This window comes from Amblyraja radiata, chromosome 22 (assembly GCF_010909765.2).
Source record: "Amblyraja radiata isolate CabotCenter1 chromosome 22, sAmbRad1.1.pri, whole genome shotgun sequence".
Taxonomy (NCBI): domain Eukaryota; kingdom Metazoa; phylum Chordata; class Chondrichthyes; order Rajiformes; family Rajidae; genus Amblyraja; species Amblyraja radiata.
Window position 1 is genome coordinate 34,279,122 of NC_045977.1, and position 21,761 is coordinate 34,300,882.

The 21,761-nt window shown below is 45.9% G+C and overlaps 1 protein-coding gene across 1 annotated transcript in view; it reads right to left on the reverse strand.

Moving 5' to 3' along the window:
• Positions 1–11,026: 11,026 nt before the first annotated feature.
• LOC116985890 (uncharacterized protein C16orf96-like) overlaps positions 11,027–21,761 on the reverse strand; it is a 46,201-nt gene continuing 35,466 nt past the window's right edge. Inside the window, exons 19-20 of the mRNA XM_033041003.1 lie at positions 13,951–14,046; positions 11,027–11,650 (exon numbers count right to left, since the gene is read on the reverse strand). Of these exons, the coding sequence (XP_032896894.1) occupies positions 13,955–14,046 (92 nt within the window). The 3' untranslated portion in view covers positions 11,027–11,650; positions 13,951–13,954. The remainder of the gene's footprint in view (positions 11,651–13,950; positions 14,047–21,761) is intronic.

Below are 21,761 nucleotides of genomic sequence, written 5' to 3' on the forward strand. Positions count from 1 at the left end.
TCTTCCCTCCTCTTCTCCCTCTGCGCTGAGGCGATCCCCCACCGGGCGATGTTAAAACTGTCCCGCGGCTTAATCACCGCGCCCCGGGGTGGTCGAAGCTGCCGCCCACCAGTCCTGCAGACGCAGCCGCTGGCCCGCGGCCGAACCCCGGACTCAGGCCACCACCACCAGAACACCGTCCCAGCCACCCTCACGTGAGTATCGTGCCGTCTTCAGCCTCGGGCTGGGCCGCCCCGACATGGGCGCCGTACCTCCCTCGGGCTGGGCCGCCCCGACATGGGCGACGTACATCCCTCGGGCTGGGCCGCCCCGACATGGGCGCCGCTCCTCCCTCGGGCTGGGCAGCCCCGACATGGGCGCCGCTCCTCCCTCGGGCTGGGAACGCCATACCTCCCCAAGCTCGGCCACTCCGACGGGAGCACCGTTCCTTCCTCGGGCCAGGCCGCCCTCCCGGGAGCGTCACAGCCCCTCACGGAAGCACTGTTCCAGCCCCGAGCCGGGCCGCCCTCACGGGAGCGAGCTCAGGGCGAGTCCTGGCGGGCTCTGCCTCCTGAGCCTCGAGGTCGCCAGCTCCGCCATTAGGCCTCAGCGTAGACGGAGGCAGAGAAGGGGAATACGACAAAAAAGTCGCATTCCCCCGCAGGGAGAGACAGCAAGCCCCGTTTCAACCCCAAACACAAACTAAAAACCAAAACTAGGCTAACCAAAAACGAAATAAACAACACAAAAAAACACAAAACAAACAGGACTGCCGGTGAGCCGCTGCAGCCAGAGCCGCGCCGCCACTCCGCAGAGCAGAGGGATCTAGGGGTACAGGTATGGGTCAAGAGAGGAACAGATCAGGCAGATGCACAGTGTCTCTTGGGGGAATCGAGAACCCGAGGACATAGGTTTAAGGTGAGGGGGGGGAAAGATTTAATGGGAAACTGAGGGGTAACGTTTTCACACAAAGGATGGTGGAACGAGCAGCCGGAGGAGATAATTGAGGTAGGGTATATTGCAAAGTTTAAGAAACATTTAGACATGTCGACGGATGGGGTAGGTTTAGAGGGGTGTGGGCACGTTGGGCAGAAGGGGCTGTTTCTACGCTGCCTGATCCCATAACGCTATAATTCCATGAAAATTGCATCACAGGTAGCTAGGGTGGTAAGAAAGGCTTTTGGTACATTTGCCTTCATCAATCAGGATACTGAATATTAAAGTTAGGAAGTTATGTTACAGTTAGTTGTACAAGACGTTGGTGAGACCACATTTGGAGTACTGTGTTCCAATTTGGAACAGTGGGGGCGCAGCGGTAGAGTTGCTGCCTCACAGCGCCAGAGACTCGGGTTCGACCCTGACCGCGGGTGCTTGTCTGTACGGAGTTTGTACGTTCTCCCAGTGACCGCGCGGGTTTTCTCCGGGTGCTCCGGTTTCCTCCCACACTCCAAAGACGTACAGAAGACGTACAAAAAGACTTTTGCCTTCCATCACAGTGGGTTCACTGTGATGGATGTTTGTGTGAACTAAATTGTGTGTATGTCTAGAAATTGTCTGTTTGTATGGCTGTGGAAACGAAATTTAGTTTGAGCCTCACTGAGGCTCAAATGACAATAAAATTGTATTGTATTGTATTGTATTGTAGGTTTGTAGGTTAATTGGCCTGGTATAAGGGTAAACATGTCCCTAGTGTGTAGGATAGTGTTAATGTGCGGGGATCACTGGCCGGCACGGACTCGGTGGACCGAAGGGCCTGTTTCCGTGCTGTATCTCTAAAACTAAAAAAACTAAAAACTAAAAATAATGTACTACTTTTAATGAACAATATGCAAATGAGAAATATCACTGTTCCTCGATACATGTGACAATAAAGTATAGTTGAAGCATTGACCCATTAAAACATTCCAGGAATGGAATAAAGAGGCATTAATCTTTCATAGATTTCTCTTTGTTTAGCCTCAGTAGGACCTTTGAAATATCCGACTTGCAAGTATTTGTGCGCATGTATTTATTTGATGATCAATAACAATGTGACTGTGGCTCTTGTATAAAATAATGCATTATTTTTATGTGCAATTGCAGAAACTGTAGCATCTGTGTTTCTCCTCCATAACCTACACTTGAAAACAGCACATGTTCATACGTTGGCCAGTTCCCTGCCTGGCCCGGCTGCTTCACTTTATACATCCTTGATTAAAGCAAATAAAATATCATTAGATTTGGAGAGAGGAAACATAAAAAAAGTCACACAATCCACTCATTTAAACCGGGCATGTGTTTACTATCTTGCTGTAACATAAACGTCAGGCAGCCTTTCTATCTGTGCTTTGAGTGCTTTTAATTTCAGTTGCCCAAACCAACAGCATTTTTATAACGAATAAGTGCAAGTCTTGACTTTATTAGCCGCACAACATTGAACAACAAGTTTAGTTTTGTTTCGAGATATAGCATGGAAATAGGCCCTTCGACTCTTCCCCTCATCCGTACTTTAGTATTTTTGATGCATCAATGGCCAGAAGACGGTAAGCTTAACATTTTAGGGAAACTATTGTATTAACGGAGAAACACAGCCCAATAAGCAGTCTAGTAGCCCTGTTAATTTAAAGTTATTTACTTCATATTGTCACATGATTTAAATTCAAATTACAGGAACATTCTCAAGTACAATCTTGTTTAATATGAATTAGTGCTTTAGTCCATTGCTTAACGGAATTTAAACTAACAATGTACGGCATCATAATGTACCAGTGAATCATACGCTTACAATTCAACACAAAGGTAATTGCAAATTAGCCCATTATGACTAATTGAAAAATTACACCCAACCTACTCATTATATAAAATTGTATGCATTTTATCCAGAGTCTATTATTTTGCATAAGGTATTGCCAGATTTATTGTTCAACAAGAGTAATCCATTTTAAGAGCAACTGTAACTCTTATTCACGTGCTAACACTGAAGGCTGTAAATGCCCCAAGGTACAAGAATGACCAAAGTGGTAAATGTATTGCATGTTATGCACGGCGGCGCAGCGGTAGAGCTGCTGCCTTACAGCGCCAGAGACCTAGGTTCGATCCTGACTACGGGTGCTGTCTGTACGGAGTCTGTACATTCTCTGCATGACCTGCGTGGAATTTCTCCAGGATCTCAGGTTTCCTCCCACACTCCAAAGAAGTAGAGGTTTGGAGGTCAATAGGCTTGGTAATAATTGTAAATTGTCCCTAGTAATAATAATAATAATAATAATAAATTTTATTTATGGGAGCCTTTCAAGAGTCTCAAGGACACCTTACAAAAATTTAGCAAGTAGAGGAAAAACATGTAAGCGGAATGAAATAAATAGTAGAGACATGACTTGTACGCAAATTAAAGACAGAATTCAATTCAAAACACAATATGAGGCAATTCAAGCACAGATGAAAAGGGAGGGGGACGTGGGGCTAAGGATAGGCAGAGGTGAAGAGATGGGTCTTGAGGCGGGACTGGAAGATGGTGAGGGACACGGAATTGCGGATCAGTTGGGGGAGGGAGTTCCAGAGCCTGGGAGCTGCCCTGGAGAAGGCTCTGTCCCCAAAACTGCGGAGGTTGGATTTGTGGATGGAGAGGAGACCGGCTGATGTGGATCTGAGGGACCGTGAGGGTTGGTAGGGGGAGAGGAGGTCAGTGAGATATGGGGGGGCCAGATGGTGGAGGGCTTTGTAGGTGAGGACCAGGATTTTGTAGGTGATCCGGTGTGTGTAAGTGTGATCTAGTGTGTGTAAGATGGTGCTAGTGTGCAGGGATCGCTGGTTGACGTGGATTCGGTGGGCTGAAGAGTCTGTTTCTGCGTTGTATCTCTAAACTAAACTGATGTAAACTATAAAGGGAGATGGGGATGCAAAAGTGATTGGGCATTGAAATATAAAGTTTAAAGAAACATCCATAAATGTTGGATTAAAGTCGGGGATACTGGAAATATCAGAATTTAAGGAGTCATAAGATCATAAGTGGTCGGAGCAGAATTAGACCATTCAGCCCATCAAGTCTATTCAACCATTCAATCACGGCTGATCTATCTCTCCCTCCTAACCCCATTCTCCTGCCTTCTCCCCATAACCCCTGACACCCGTACTAATCAAGAATCTATCTATCTCTACCTTAAAAATATCCATAGACATGTCCTCCACAGCTGCCTGTGGCAATGAATTCCACAGATTCACCACCCTCTGTCTAAAGAAATTCCTCCTCATCTCCCTCTTAAAGGTACGCCCTTTAATTCTGAGGCTATGACCTCTGGTCCGAGACCCTCCCACTATTGGAAACATCCTCTCTGCATCCACTCTATCCAGGCCAGGCAAAGTTTAAGGCACATCCATAAATGTGGGATTAAAATCAGGAATACTGGGAAGACCAGAAATTAAAGAGGGCAGCAGGTGTCATGGTGTTTTTAGGATTGGAGGCAGCAATGAGACCGAGAGGGAAGAGTCTGTGGAAGACATTCTTGCCGTAGAGGGAGTACAGAGAAGGTTCACCAGACTGATTCCTGGGATGTCAGGACTTTCATATGAAGAAAGACTGGATAGACTCGGCTTGTACTCGCTAGAATTTAGAAGATTGAGGGGGGATCTTATAGAAACTTACAAAATTCTTAAGGGGTTGGACAGGCTAGATGCAGGAAGATTATTCCCGATGTTGGGGAAGTCCAGAACTAGGGGTCACAGTTTAAGGATAAGAGGGAAGTCTTTTAGGACCGAGATGAGAAAATCATTTTTTACACAGAGAATGGTGAATCTGTGGAATTCTCTGCCACAGAAGGTAGTTGAGGCCAATTCATCGGCTATATTTAAGAGGGAGTTAGATGTGGCCCTTGTGGCTAAAGGGATCAGGGGGTATGGAGAGAAGGCAGGGATGGGATACTGAATTGGATGATCAGCCATGATCATATTGAATGGCGGTGCAGGCTCGAAGGGCCGAATGGCCTACTCCTGCACCTATTTTCTATGTTTCTATGTTTCTATGTGTCACTGTGCTTGGTGCTTGGTTCTGTGTTGTCCCCGCTAACTAATCTGCTAATCCGCTAATTGGTCAAATAATTAATCTGAGTTTGGGGCGTGTTAAAAATAACGCATTAGTCATCCTCGGCACTTTTGGGTTAGAAACGAAAGAGATGAACGGTCTCAGGTCTCCATGTCTGAAGGCTTCCTATATTTGTCATTCGCAAGTATGAGTCTTATCTCAATTCCAGTCACACCTGCAGCCAGTTTCCCACTGTGCAAGAACACGGAGTAGTTGTCTGGAGGTACCAACATCTGTGGAGATTCAGCCAGCACACAATGTTCAGAGCGGAGAGGAGAAAATTGGCAATATGTTTTGATCTGCACCTGAAGAAATGAGTTCAGGGTGCAGTGGTGCTGATCAAATAGTGATGCGGGGCGCCCTCTGGTGGCCCACACCACCTTCTCAGGGTCTCACTTCCCACACTCCATCCTGGATAATTGATCGAGCATTTCTAAATCCATAAGTGATTCACGGGCTGCTTGCTGCATCATAGAACAGACATTTGGATCTGGACTGAACATAAATCAAGCCATTTTATTTAGCGTGAAACTAGGCATCAAGCAATAGCATTTCTGGCTTGCAGTTGAAGCTGGTTCCAAGAGCCAAACCACATCATACAATAAAATGCTGAAGATCCTTTCAAGATTTTATTCTACAATAAAAGGCATTCTATCTAAGATAGACACAAAATCCTGGAGTAACTCAGCAGGACAGGCAGCATCTCTGGAGAGAAGGAAAGGGTGACGTTTCATCCCGAAACATCACCCATTCCTTCTCTCCAGAGTTAGACATACATAAACATACAAAATATACAACGTGACTCCAGCTTTTTGTGTCTATCTTCGGTTAAAACCAGCATCAACAGTTCCTTCCTGCACATAGAATGCTTAAATTGCCTTGCGCCTTCATAAGCGATAGGAGCAGAATTAGGCCATTCGGCCCATCAAGTCTACTCTGCCATTCAGTCATGGCTGATGAGAAAACACGAGGCTCAGAGCAAAGAATTTACAGCTGAAAAAGCAGGCTGGTAACGTCAACGAGCTCTGGAGTCACAGAGAGATACAGCATTGAAACCTTGTAGGAACTGCAGATGCTAGTTTATCCCTAAAATAGACACAAAATGCTGGATTAACTCAGCGGGTCAGACAGCATCTCATGGAGAACATGGATAGATGATGTTTCGGGACCCTTCTCCAGACCCTGCCTGCCTGCCTCTCCAGCACTGAATGACCCGCTGAGTTATTCCAGCTTCTTCGTGTATTTTGGAAACCAGCATCAAGACTCAAGAGTGTTTAATTTGTCATATTCACTACAATTGAGAAGCAATTAGACGGGTATATGGATAGGACAGGTTTAGAGGGATATGGGCCAAACACAGGCAGGCGGAACTAGTGTAGATGGGACATGTCGGTCGGTGTGGGCAAGTTGGGCCGAAGGGCCTGTTTCCACATGGTATGACTCTATATGTACCAACAATGGAACAACAAAATTCTTACTTGCAGCAGCATAACAGACCTGTAACTCAATGAACCTAGATAATATACAATAAAATAAAGACTAGTAGCATCTATGGAGCGAAGGAAATAGGCAACGTTTCGGGCCAAAACCCTTCTTCGCCCGAAACGTTGCCTATTTCCTTGGCTCCATAGATGCTGCTGCACCCGCTGAGTTTCTCCAGCATTTTTGTCTACCTTTGATTTTCCAGCATCTGCAGTTCCTTCTTAGAGACTAATAGTCCCAATTCCAATGCAAGAAATGCCCAAAGTGCTTAGTGCAACCAAAGACAATCCACAGTTGGATCCATACATGCAACGAGCTGCCAGAGGAGGCAAGTGAGGTACTTGTTTCAACTACCTCCTCTGGCAGCTCATCCTCTCTGTGAAAAATCTGCCCCTCAGCCTCCCGCAAGAGAAGTACCGAAGTCTCTAAAGGAAACTATTTGGTTGATTTTCAACAGCCCATTCAAACAATATTTAGCAGCACAGGCAGCACGGTGGTGCAGCGGTAGAGTTGCTGCCTTACAACACCAGAGACCCTGGTTCGATTCTGACCACGGGTGCTGTCAGTGTGGAGTTTGTACGTTCTCCCCGTGACCTGCGTGGGTTTTCCCTGGGTGCCCTGGTTTCCTCCCACACTCCAAACACGCACAGGTTTGTAGGTTAATTTGTTTAGGTAAAATTGTAATTTGTCCCTCGTGTGTAGGATAGTGCTAGTGTGCAGGTTTGCTGGTCAGTGCAGACTCGGTGGGCCGAAGGGCCTATTTCTCCACTGTATCGCTAAACTAAACTAAATTGAGATACCTCCCCCAACTATCTCCTCCGGCAGCTCATCCATATACCTACCATCCTCTGTGTGAAAGATTTACCCCTCAGGTTCCCTCAGAAGGAAGGAGCATCAATGGTTGTTTTTAAGGCAGAGATAGATAGATTCCTGATTAGTACAGGTGTCAGGTGTGATGGAGAGATGGCAGGAGAATGGGGTTAGGATGGAGGGATAGATCAGCCATGATTGAATGGCGGAGTAGACTTGATGGACCGAATGGCCTAATTCTGTTCCTATCACATAACCTTATGACCCTATTGCTGATGTTTAAGAAAGGGGGTATATTGGTTGAATTTCAACCAAAAAATATTTAGCAATATTTTCCTTTGAAAGGAAGCAATGAGCATACACAAAGTGTTACCATTAAATGCAGCCTTGTGTTATGATGGATGTCTCGAGTTGAACGTTGAAGGGATTCCCATTGGGATAGTAATGTAGAGAGTCAGATGATGGAGTGCACAGAAGTTCCAGATGTGCCCTGGTCAATTGTTTTTGTATGTGTAGCATGTCAACTCTCGTAGCTTCTGATTAGAAGCAGGTTGTGGGTGTTGCTCAGCAGGATGTCAGCTCGAGTAACTGAGAGACCTGGAGGAGATCTTGCTGTTGTTTTTTGTGAAGTACTGTGACCTGAATAAAGCTGACAAAGTACTCATTCATTCATGCGTTCATTTAATGGGTTTTGTTAGGTGCAGTGTAGAGACTTTAGTTCAAAAGGTCATAAGGGTCATAGGGGAAGAATTAGGCTAATCGACCCATCAAGTCTACTCCGCCATTCAATCATGGCTGATCTATCTTTCCGTGTCAACCGCATTCTCCTGCCTCCTCCCCATAACCCCCGGTGTTGTTTCAGGAAAGCAGGATTGTTCTTGAAGGACTATAAGGGTGGCACGGTGGTGCAACGGGAGAGTTGCTGCCTTACAGTGCCAGAGACCCAGGTTCGATCCTGACTACGGGAGCTTATCTGCACTCCAGAGACATGCGGATGTGTAGGTTAATTGGCTTCTGTAAATTGCGCCTATTATGTAGGATGTGTAAGTGGGATAACATAGTACGGGCCGGGGCTAGTCGAACGTCGTGCGTTTTTGGAGCTTCCTGACGTCAGTCTCAACCCGAGACTGCAAGCACCTTGACGGTTGGAGCATCGATCCCATGCAAAGAATCGACTCCGATGGTAAGTCCACGCCCCACTGTGGGGCTCAAAGTCAGTCCCGAGCAAGGCCTCCAGCTCCACGATGTTAGGCTGCAGAGCGACCGGAGATGCCATCCGGAAAACAATAGCATCTCCAGCAATATAAGGGATTGAAAAAAAGTTTCCCCCGACTCCCTTCCCCCACCCCCCCCCACAAAAAAACAGAAAACATTTACACAAACTTTTAAAACACACTAAAGATGGCAAAAAAAAAGACGAAATGGACGGATTGTTGGCGAGGCAGCCATCGAAACACAATATATCACAAGGTGGTGAAAAGTGTGGCGAAAATTTAAAATTAAATGATGGTTTTGCAAGGAATGGAAGGCTCATTTGAAAATTGAAAGAGATATCATCTGCATGGAAAATAATCCCATCCTCCCAGTTTAGAGACAGTGCGGAAACAGGCCCTTCGGCCCACCAAGTCCATGCTGACCAACGATCACTTGCACATTAGGAACCTGTCTTGCCACCACTACATGCCACATTCAAAAAAATTGTTTATTGAATAAATGTATGAACAATGCCAACATTAATAATATTTGTAAATATCCATCAGTGACCAGTCTAGAATAATATTGGTGAAATGTGTAGGAAGGAACTGCAGATGCTGGTTTAAACCAAAGATAGACACAGAAAATACTGGAGTAACTCAGTGGGACAGGCAGCATTTCTGGAGAGAAGGAATGGGTGACGCTTCGGGTCGAGACCCTTCTTCAGACTGAAATCAGTGCAAATCTTAAAACGTGATAACCTTCAAAACAGATACAAGATTAAAATGATAAAATAAGGAGAAATGAGACAGAATGTATTCTCTTGAAATGTGGACCAATTTGCCATTAGCCTATATAATTACTTGCTATACCTGAATGTTAACTTGAATTGATTCGACTGTCCCATAATTTAAGAAAGAGTTAGACAGGTACATGGAAGGGACAGGTTTGGAGGGATATGGACCAAGCATAGGCAGGTGGGACTAGTATAGCTGGGACATTGTTGGCTGGTGTGGGCAAGGGCCTGTTTCCACACTGTATCACACTATGATTCTATGACTGAGTACGTAAACTCAGTTTACTCTGACCACCAACAACATTCAATCTCTCACAATTCAAAATAGATCTTTCTATTTTTCCCCACCAGTGGATGGCTTCATATTTTTCTCTAATATTTTGTTGCCATTTCCTCCTCGTCAGAGGCCCGAGATCGATCCTGATAACCGGTGCTGTCTGTAAGGAGTTTGTAGTTCTCCCCCTGACCTGCGAGGGTTTTCTCCGAGATCTCTGGTTTCCACCCACGTGCAGGTTTGAAGGTTAATTCAGTTCAGTTTACCTTTGGCTTGGTATAATTGTAAATTGTCCCCATGTGTGTGTAGGATAGTGTTAGTGTGCGGGGATCGCTGGTCGGTGCGTATTCGGTGGACCTGTTAATTCCGGATCTAAACTTACTCCCTTAGTCTGTTTTTTGGGGGGGGGGTTTAGCGGAGCGGGGAAAACCGAAGCAGATAAAACTTCACACACGGGGGGCACAATTTCTCCTCCCGCGATCCGAAACGATTCATCACCTTGGTCGCAGACTCGCGTTGGCAATCCTTTGAGATCCCGGACGAGCCCCCAATGTTAATTCCGGATCTAAACTTACCCCCCTAGTCTGGTTTAGTCAAACACTAAGTCAAACTCTGGTTCCAAAACCTTAGTTTATTGTAGAACAAACTGTAGCGATGGTCGCTGATCCACTCACGCAAGACAACAATATCACGTGCAAACAGAAGTCACAATCAACCGACCCAACCCAAAGAATTACCCGCCCTCTTATACCCTTCCGAACTAAGGGCGTGACATTACTTGGGGGAGGCAACCCCTACAAGCCAATTACCGATACCGGCTGCTAAACACGTAGAATGACAACTCTTTAGCCCAATCATACAATAGCACATAACATAGTTTCAACACAGAGCACTCAGGGTGAAACACTTCCATTAAGTAAAGAAACATTATCACTAGATAAAGAAACATCTTTGGTGAGGCCACTCCTCTGGACCAATCACAAGTTATGGCAGTAAGGCAGTGCAACATAATTGAAACCCAACATTTCCCCAACCAATCCCAAGCATGCCTTTGCAGCAGTGCAGAGCTCCCATGTATATCCCATACATATTAACAACTTGCAGGCCATTTGGACAGAAACCTCTCTGCAACCAAAGATCCTATAGCAAGCAAGAGGGTCCACCCGACGAACAAGACGTGGTACGGTCATGGGCAGATTCATGGGTAATTTAAGGCCCCATTTCCGTAACTGGCTTCCGTCTCCGCACCAAAGATCCCATAGGATACTAGTGCGGAGATGGAAGCCGGTTACGCAAACATCCTCGTAAAAATAAAAGTTATTTGGTAAAAATCTTCTCCTAATTTTCAGAATTTAAATTTATTAACACAAACTGTTCCCCCGCAACGTTGATTAGACTGCGAGTCGGGTCAGGTCCGGTTACGGAAATTGATAAAAAAAAGGCCCACGTCCCGTTCCGTTGCGTCAGCCCATTGCATTTAGCAGGAGTGGTCTATCTTGCTCCGCTATAGGATCTTTGTCTGCAACCCCGTCCTAGGTTTCAGACTCCCTCCAGCCATCTATGTCACATGGTTCTGCAACTCCCTGCAAATTATGTCAAGCAGGTTTCACAGATCTTTTCACCGACATCTTCCATTTTCCCAAGTACCCCAATTTCTAATATTCACAGGCCGAAGGGCCTGTGTCCGCGCTGTATATCTAAACTAAACAAGAACAGAAATAAACCTCGTGAGCTACAGATGTAAAGTAACGCTGTCTCTTTCCATCGGTGAAGATTTTTTATTAATTCCTCCTGTTAGCCAGATAGCTGGTGATCTCAAACTGTTCCAAGTAACTGGAATACTAATTATATTTAATAAAGGAAAATGCTCCACTGGACGAAAATCCTGTTCCATGTAATTCAGGTTAGAATCACATATCTTTTTCTTCAGGTCCATTGTTGAGATACGAACAAATTCTTCTCTCTAATTCACATTCCTTTAACTTTCAAACACCAGAGCACGATCGTATAGGGTTGCTGTCTCTTACTGAGGTTGCATCCCTTGCTCATGTGGCAGGAGCTGCAAAATATTACCAGGAACACAGATTATTGAAAGACACAAACAAATCTACCATCTGCACCAACATGAACTTCAATTAGACTATTCAACTTCAGACTTCAATATTGTAAAATATTGTTTTTTTGTTTTTTTTAAATCATTTGGAGTTAGCTAAATGCTCCATTTAATGTTATACACATTTAAATATAAGGAACTTTCTGTGGAAAATTAAACAAAAAAATAATGTGTATGTTTGAAATCTGAAGTGTAATTCAAGTATCAAAATACACGACAGGTCCAGCAGCATCGATAGGTTTAGATTCATGGAGCTTCATCAGAGAACTCAAGCTGCGGACAGTTGGACACGGTGGCGCAGCAGTAGAGCTGCTGCCTTGGAACGCCGGAGACACGAGATCGATCCCGACTACAGGTGCTTCTTCCCGTGACCTGCATGGGTTTACTCCGGAATCTTCGGTTTCCCTCCCACACTCCAAATACCTACACAGGTTTGTAGTTTAATTAGCTTGGTATCATTGTGTGTATGATAGTGTTAGTGTGCGGGGATCGCTGGTCGACGCGGACTCGGTGTGCCCAAAGGGCCTGTTTCTGTGCTGTATCTCTAAACTAAACTAAACTTTAGAGATACAGTGTCGAAACACGCAGGTCTCGACCTGAAACGTCACCTATTCCTTCTCTCCAGCAATGCTGCCTGTACCCGCTGAGTTACTCCAGCATTTTGTGTCTATCTTTTGCCCATCGAGCTTGCGCCGACCAGCGATCACCAGTACACTAGATCTATCCTACACACTAGGGTCGATTTGCAATTTACAGAAGCCAATTACCCTACAAACCTGTGTGTCTTTGGAGTGTGGGAGGAAACTGGAGATCCCGGAGAAAACCTACGCAGTCACAGGCAGAACGTACAAACTCCATACAGACAGCACCCGCAGTCAGGATTGAATCTGGGTCTCTGGCGCTGTGAGGCAGCAACTCTACCGCTGTGCAGCCCCTTCTTTTCCTTGTCAAACTAAGTGTAATCTATAAAGGTTAAAACCCTTTAATAATGATGCCCAAATACTGAGCCCCTCAATGACTGTGATATTAGTAAAGGGAGGTTACCATACACAATGTCAGCCCCAGGCTTACTTAATTTCTGGAGACAAGACAGAATGAGCCTCAGCTGTTAAAATGCTTCCATTGCACAACTAGTTACGCCAGCACCCAAAATGCATTCTAACAACAATAGTGCCATTAAAATGTAGAAGAGAACATTCCCATACATTTATACCTAATGAAAAATGAATCTAAAGAAGTGCCATGAACAAACATATGTTTACATTGTGTCTTAACCAAATTGCTTTAGTTCAATTCAGTTTAGAGATACAGCGGGGAAACATGCCCTTCGGTCCACCTAGTCCACGCCGACCAGCGATCAGCCCATAACACTAGTACTATCCTACCAGGGACAATTTACAATTTTACCAAGCCAAATAAACTACCAAGCCTGTAAGTCTTTGGAGAGGGGGAGAAAACTGTAGCACCAGGAGAAAACCCACACAGGTCATGGAGAGGACGTACAAACTCCGTACAGCCAAGCACCAGTGGTCAGGATCAAACCCAGGTCTCCGGTGCTGTGGGGCAGTAGCAGCAGCTCCACCGCTGTGCCACCGTGCCTCTTTGGATATGCGTACACCCACGTATTTGACCCGGCACTTTAAACCAGTACCAGATCAAATAGTTCATGGTACCAATGCTAGATGTCAACATTTGTAAATGGCGTGGGAGGTTGACGAATTGAGAGGGACATAGGGAAATTAATATGCATTCTGTGATGATTAAACATCTTGATTGAGTTGAAAAATAAATTCATACCATTCTAAAATTCCAGCTCAGTTCGATTTTATTTCTAAAAGCAGCGGAACAAGAAGGAGCAGCGTGTGTTATGGGGCTGTCCCACTGTACGAACTAATTCAAGAGTTCTCCCGAGTTTTCCCTGATTCGAACTCGGAGAATTACGATAATAGCCGCTCGTAGGTACTCGGGGCTCTCGTGGACATTTTTCAACATGTTGAAAAATCTTCACGAGTCTTCCCGAGTTTACCGCATTTCCCGAGTACCTGCCGTTAGCGTTACGAGCCGCTAAGAGACGTCCCCGAGCTCCGACGTGCCCGCTACGTACATTCCACGTGCTTACCACGAGTTTGATTTTTTTTTTTTAAACTCGGGAGAGCTCTTGAATTACCTCGTACAGTGGGACGGCCCCTTTATGGAGAAGATCAGCTCACTGTTAACTAGTTTAGTAAGTTGTTCTGCAGGCTCACCAGTTCATTTTGCACAATTGACGTTGGCAGAGGCCAAACGAACAGCTTCTTCAGTTCCATTCTGAGGAGGGCAAAACACTTTCACCGGACCTCTCCCTTACACGACAGAACAATTAGTCAATTCTTTAACCAACATGCAATCATTTTAATTATTAAATGTCAACACACTATGCTCCTATAAATAAGGTCTGTATTTGGCAATACTCTTGTAACATTACCTATATGACTTGCAGCATATTGTCCAAACATTACACACTCACATAACTCCAGTAAGAGACTATTCTAGCTTCATACGTTCATAGGTCATAGGAATAAAAGTAGGCCATTCGGTCCATCGAGTCTATCTGCCATTTTATCATGGCTGGTTTAACTTTCCCTCTCAACCCCATTCTCCTGCCTTCTCCCCATAACCCTTGAAACCATTTCCAATCAAGTATCTGTCAATATTTCAATAATTTGGATTTTAAAAATCCTCCTCACCTCCTTTCTAAAGGTATGTTATTTTATTCTGAGGCTGTGCCTTCTAGTTCTAGACCACAGGTGGAAGCATCCTCTCCACAACCAAGTAATCCAGGCCTTTCACTATTGAGTAAGTTGCAATGAGGTGCCCCCCTCACCCTTCTAAACTTCAGCTTAGTTTTGCAAATGGCACATTATATGCCCTATCTATAAACATTGTAAAGTAAGCAATTCATGTGATGTCCTATACATTAGTTCAACCTCCACACTTTCCCTAGTTCATTCCAGGGCTTATTTCATGTCATGCATGCAATTGTTGTTCAATATGTAGAAATAACAAACCAAGCCCTTCAAAGCATAGTTGTCCTGTAGTCAACAATGTTGATGATAATAATTAGACTGTGATTATAAAGTCCATGGGTATGTTGTAGCTAAAGGAATGTGGGACTGTATGATGCATGAATGACCGCTGTACCAGACTGCACTGATAATTAGCAGAGATAGATTCTTGATTAGTACGGGTGTTGGAGGCTATGGGGAGAAGGCAGGAGAATGGGGTTAGGAGGGAGAGATAGATCAGCCACGATAGAATGGCGGAGTAGACATGATGGGCCAAATGGACTAATTCTACTATTATCACTTATGACCTTACGATCTTAGGGGTCCCGTTCTCTCTCTCAGGCTACCCATTTTCCCTTTATGTACTTATAAAATCTCTTAGGATTATCCTTAAATCTATCTGCCAGAACTATCTCCCATCCCTGTTTGCCCTCCTCATTTCCTGTTTTTGAGCTTGCTCCTCAGTTCCTGAAACTCCCCCAGGGATGCACTTGATCCCAGCTACTTATACCTGCCCCATGCCTCCTTCTTACTCGTGACCAGCCTCAATATCCCTCGTCATCCAAGCTTCCTTAAGCCCCCCCCCCCCCCCCCCACCTGCCTCACTCCAGCAGGAACATGCATGTCCTGGACTCTTGTCAGCACACTTTTAAAAACATTCCACTTTCCTGTGACGTTCCTTGTCCTTCAAACAACCTACGGTATGTCAGGATATTACTAGTCTTCAACACTGTTATACGGAATAAGCTCATCTCTAGACTCCTGGAAAAAGACAGACACAAAGTGCTGGAGTAACTCAACGGGTCAGGCAGCATCTCTGGAGAACACGGCCAAGCGATGTATTGGCTCTGGACCCTTAACCATGTTATCTAGAGATGCCGCCTGGTCCACCGAGTTGCTCCAGCACATTTGTGTCTTGTTTTGTAAACTAGCATCTGTCGTTCCTTGTGTCGACTCCAAGCTCTTAGACCTCGGCCTTGGGGATTCCGTCTGCAACTGTCTTCTAGACTTGCTGACCAGTAGACCTCAGTTGGTTAGAATTGGTCATCACATTTCCTCACTCTGCCACTCGCAGACGGTCGATCCAGCTCGAGGTTTTTCAGGCGAGTGCCCTCAAGCTTGAAGGTCGAAGACAGTCGCTGAAAAGTTGCGTTAGTGGGACAGGCCCTATACGCTGATGCTGTGATCAAGAAAGCGTATCAGTGTATTTACTTTCTTGGATGACTGAGAAGGTTCGGCATGTCCTTGAAGATTCTCTTGAACTTCGGCAACTGCGCTAGTGGGAGTATTATGGTTGGGTGCATCTCAGCCTGATCTCGCAACATCACCTCTCCGGGCCGCTCGAACCTGCAGAGAGTGGTGAACACAGCCCAGTCCGTCACGGGATCGTTACTTCCTTCCATCCAGGCCATCTTCATGGTGCATTGCATCAGGAAGGCGGGAGATATCATCAACAATGCATGCCATTTCTCTGTTCTTCTACTTTCTTGGAGGATACAGAAGCTTCAAAGCTTGGAAGTCCAGATTTTAGAACAGCTTCTTCCATCTTGCCAGCTTTATTTCAGCAGCCTCTTTGTATAACTCTACGTCACATGTACACGAACCATGCACCATCATTTTTGCAGTATGAATTCATAAGCTCAAGGAGCAGAATAAGGCCATTCGGCCCATCAAGTCTACTCCATCACTCAATCATGGCTGATCTATCTTTCCCTCTCAACCCCATTCTCCTGCCTTCGCCCCATAACCCCTGACACCCATACTAAACAAGAATCTGTCAATCCTCGCGTTATAAATATCCATTGACTTGGCCTCCACAGCCATCTGTGGCAATGGATTCCACAGATTCACCACCCTCTGACTAAATAAATTCTCATTCTCCTTTCTAAAGGTACGTCCTTTTATTCTGAGGCTGCGGCCTCTGGTCCTAGACTCTCCCACTGGTGGAAACATCCTCTCCACATTCACTGTCCAGTTGCGGTTGGCAGCAGGACAACACTTTGGGAAGAAAGGAATGTCTAAAATACCTCCGCCACACCGAGGAGGAAGCCTTGGAAATAAGTTGGGAGAGTGCCAGAGATGTCGAGGCTGAAGGCTCAAGATGGTTGACTAGTTCGTGAACCTTCTTTTTCTCTTTAAAGACTGTGATGCAGCATGTTATGGCCAAAATCTGTTTCCATCCAAGTTCCCATCGATTAAGTAGAAATGTCGTAGCAACAAGGACCTGCAGATACTGATTCATACACAAAGGGATACCAAGTGCTGGAGTAACTCAGCTGATCAGGCAGCGTCCCTGGAGAATGCAGATTTTAGTTTAGTTTCGAGATACAGTGCGGAAACAGGCCCTTCGGCACCACCGAGTTCGCACCAACCAGCGATCCCCACACATTAACACTGTCCTACACACAATTTTACACTTATACCAAGCCAATTAACCTACACACCTGTATGTCTTTGGAGTGTGGGTGTGGAAACAGAAGATCTCGGAAAAAACCAACGCAGGTCACGGGGAGAACGTCCAAACTCCGTGTAGACTTCTTCTTTCGTGCTCATCATCTATGTTTCAGATATTGGGCCAGGCTCTTGCACAGTGGACAGCCTTCTCGTTTGCCACCGCTAAATCTTCTAGGCAGCATCGTTCACCAAGAAGTGGGCATGTTAGCAGGTGTGGCATGGATTGTACAGATGTTCCACATTCCCATTCTGTGTCTGCCGCATCTGCATAGCCCCATTTGCTCATATTGGTCTTGCATTGACCCATCCCTGTACGAAGCCTATTGAGGGACTTCCAGGCCTTCCAGTCACACCTGTGACCAGGTGGTAGCTGTTCCTTGGTTGGGATTGGCAAATTTACGTGGTGGTGGTTTTTCACAACGTTTCGTTTCCCACAAGGCAGGTCTAGTTGCTTGTGGAGACTGTGACAGTGGCTGGATTGTGTGGAAGAAGCTCTTCCTCCACTTCAGCTGTTTTGGGGCTGGGTGATGGGAGTGAGTGACAGGAATGGCAGATGTCCCCAACTTGCCAACTCTGAAAAGACAGCACCCTTAGCCAGGATCGAACCCGGGTCTCTGGCGCTGCAAGTGCTGTAAGGCAGCAACTCTATCGCTGTGCCACTGATAGGTGATGCTTCGGGTCAGGATCCTTCTTCAGACTGCCTGCAAATTTTACATCTCATTCACCGTCAGGTAGACAAAATTGCTGGAGAAACTCAGCGGGTGCGGCAGCATCTATGGAGCAAAGGAAATAGGCAACGTTTCGATTTTCCAGCATCTGCAGTTTCTTCTTGATCATTCACCTGCAGCACAGACTTGGAGGGAACCACCTGTTCTATTCTTTCCACACACTAGTTCAGAAGCTGGCACATAGATACCAAGTGAGAAGGCCCTCATTGGGGGTGAATCATTCATTGGTGAGGTGAGGTGAGGTGCCAACACTGAAGGACAAGTTCAGGGAATGGGAGTGGAACACGACTCCAAGTATTGCCAGAGAGGATAAAAATGTAGGCTTTATCAGCCCACTGTTTACGCAAAGATTTTTCGCGCACATTGCCAAGCGTACAAGGAAGAGGGCAGCCTACATAAAACCTGCTGCAGTGTGTCAAATCATAGAGTTGCTGCCTTACAGCGCCAGAGACCCGGGTTCGATCCTGACCGCGGGTGCTGTCGGTACGGATTTTGTGCGTGGGTTTTCTTTGGGTGCTCCGGTTTCCTCCCACACTCCAAATGCGCATAGGTTTGTAGATTAACTGACTTTTGGTAAAAATTGTAAATTGTCCCTAGTGTGTAGGATAGTGCTAGTGTGTGGGGTGATCGCTGGACGGCGCGAACTCGGTGGGCTGGTTCCGTGCTATATATCTAAACTAAACTAAATTAAAGAACAGCTTGCATGAATTTGTGGCATGAAGCAAGAATGCTCTGGTGAATGTGTTCTCATCAATAAAAACCGCCACAGTACTCGGTTAAAAGGACAGTTATCAACTAGCATTTCTGATCAAAGCAACAATCAGTCAGGATGGAGGCTCCACTCTCTCCTCCCCTTTGATAAAGCTGAGAAGTGCATTAAGAGTTACTTTAGTACATAGCTCTCTGCTCTCCTGCTGAGAAACAGCCCTAAAGGCATGTTAGCAACACAAACGGACACACATTGTTCTCACAGAATGACAACATGTACAGTTACCTGCAATCTCCTCAACCTATCTGGCCCAGAGCCCAAAACGTGAAAGCACGCACCACCAAACTCAGAAGCTAGAATGTGTGCACTACCAGACTCTGGAACAGCTTCTGCCACACTCTGTTATCAGGCTTCCGAACAGTCCTTCCATAGGCTAGAGTACTGAACAATTTGCCTCTACCTCATTGCGAATATTGTAGTGCATCAGTTCCATAGATGTACACAACTCCGAGAACTATGCAGACCCTTCCATGGCAACGGCTTCCTTGGCTTGTCAAGAGTCCCGCTCTCCTGGACTAGAGCAACACACCCCACCGTCCAGGCAGCGTGTAGTAAAGCATTCACCCGATGGTCCTCTCCTGCTTTCAGATCCTCTTCACACTGGCCTCACCTGCCGGTAAAGCGTTGACAACGTCCCCACGGATTGCATCATGAGTCGAGAGCGTTTAATTGTCATATGCGTCGGCAATGGAACAACGACGTTCTTACTTGCTGCAACTGTACAGGCCCGTAAATGCAATAACACAGGTAATAGATAATCATCAATAATGCAATCAACTATTAACTGTAATACCAGGTAGCCATAATAGTGCCAGACCAAACTTTCATAGTGCAGATAAAAAAAGTCTAAAGAAGATCGCATTTGCTGATCTAATGGTTCATGTTGCGCAGTGTTCAAACGCCTGGTAGTTGCTGGGAAGAGGCTGTTCTTGCAACCGGTGGTCATGGTTTTTAAGCTTCTGTATCTTCCTCCCAATGGTAGTGGTGAAATGAGAGCATGGCCAGGGTGGTGAGGGTGTCTCTGATGATATTGGCAGGTAGCGCCTCCTGTAGATCCCTTCAAAGGTAGGGAAGCCAGTAAGTGTGATGGACTGGGCAATGGCTACCATTCTCTGAGGCCTCCTTGGTTCCCGAACCAGGCCGTGATGCAATGTCAGTGTGCCCTCTACCGTACACCTGAAGAGGTTTGATGGAGTATTTGGCAACACACCGAATCTTCTTTGCCCAGTTACTATACACACACACAATGTCCTGCTCCGTTACTCCAGCAGTTTGTCTCTTGAGCAAGGACGTATGCTAGGTGTCTTGAAAAGCGTTGTTGGATAAATCCAAAGAGTCTGATGGGATCTATCCCAGGTTATTGAGTTTCATACAGTCATGCAGCACAGAAACAGGCCCTTCAGCCCATCTCATCCATACCAACAAAGATGCTCCATCTAAGCTAATCCCATTCTACCCACACCTGGCACATAACCTTTCAATAGACAATAGACGCAAGAGTAGGCCATTCAGCCCTTCGAGCCATTCAATGTGATCATGGCTGATCATCCCCAATCATTACCCCAATAGACATTTCCTATCCATGTACCATCCAAATATATTTTTAATGGTAAAATGTAAAAACAAGGAACTGCAGATGCTGGTTTACAAAGAAGGAGACAAAGTGCTGGAGTAACTCAGCAGTCCTGAAGAAGGGACATGACACGAAACGTCACCTTTCCATGTTCTCCACAGATGCCACTTGACCCATTGAGTTACTCCAGTACTTGGTGTTCTATTTAATGTTGTTATTGTACATACCTCAACTGCTTCCTCTGGCAGCTCGTTCCATATACTCACCACTCGTGAAAAGGTTGCCCCTCAGGTTCCTATTGAATCTTCCCTCCCTTACATTAAACCTATGCTTTCTAGTTCTTGCTGTCCCCTTACCCTGGCATTCACCCTATCTATTCACCTCGTGATTAAATGCATCCCCATAAGATCAGCCACACACTACGCATTGATTAAAGTCCTACCTGACCCAACCTTTCCAAAAAGCTCAGGCCACTGAGCCCTGGCAACATCCTCGTAAATCTTCAGTTTAATGGCATCATTTCTAAAGGACGATGACCAAAGCTGAACACAATACGCACAAGGCAAGAGAGGAGATCTTTGGACTCTCTAACCGCATGAGATGTCTGTGTGGAAACAGGCCCTTCAGCCCAACTTGCCCACACCGGCCAACATGCCCCATCTACACCAGTCCCACCTGCCTGTGTTTGGCCCATATCCCTATCCATGTATGTACTTGTCTAAATGTTTCTTAAACGTTGCAATAGTACCTGCCTCAACTACCTCCTCCAGCAACTTGTTCCATACACCCACTGCCCTTTGTGTGAAAACGTTAGGTTCCTATTAAATATTTCCTTCCTCACCTTAAACCTATGTCCTCTGGTTCTCGATTCCCCTACTCTGGGCAAGAGACTCTGTGTCTACACGATGTATTCCTCTCCTGGTTTTATACACCTCTGTAAGATCACCCTCATCCTCCTGCGCTCCTAGGATTCGAGCCCTAGCATGCTCAACCTCTCCCGATAGCTCAGGTCCTCGAGTCCTGAACTTGAGTCCGCATTTGGAAGAGAACGGGATAATCAGCATGTTTTGGTCCTTGGCAATTGATGCCTTACTAACGATTGAGTGTTTTGAAGAGGCAATGAAGGCATTTGATGAAGGGTGTGCAGTGGATGTTAATCTCATGGAGATCAGTGGTGTTATCTATAAACAACCCAGATGGAGATGCAAATGTAGATGGGTTGATTTTCATTGGGCGGAAATCGCTTTTAAAACATGGGGGGGACACAATGAGGCCTAACATCCAGGACAAGGGCCGGCAACCTACGGCCCACGGCGTAACCCGAAATCAACCGGCCCGCAGGCGTATTTTTTTTCAATAAGATTTCGCGACCTGGGAACTGCAGCCAGTCCCGGGGCATGCAGGTAACGTAGGAACTGCAGCCCGACCTGCCAGCCGACCTGGGCGCTACAGCCAGACCTGGTGCAAGCGAGCTGACCTTAGTATTCCT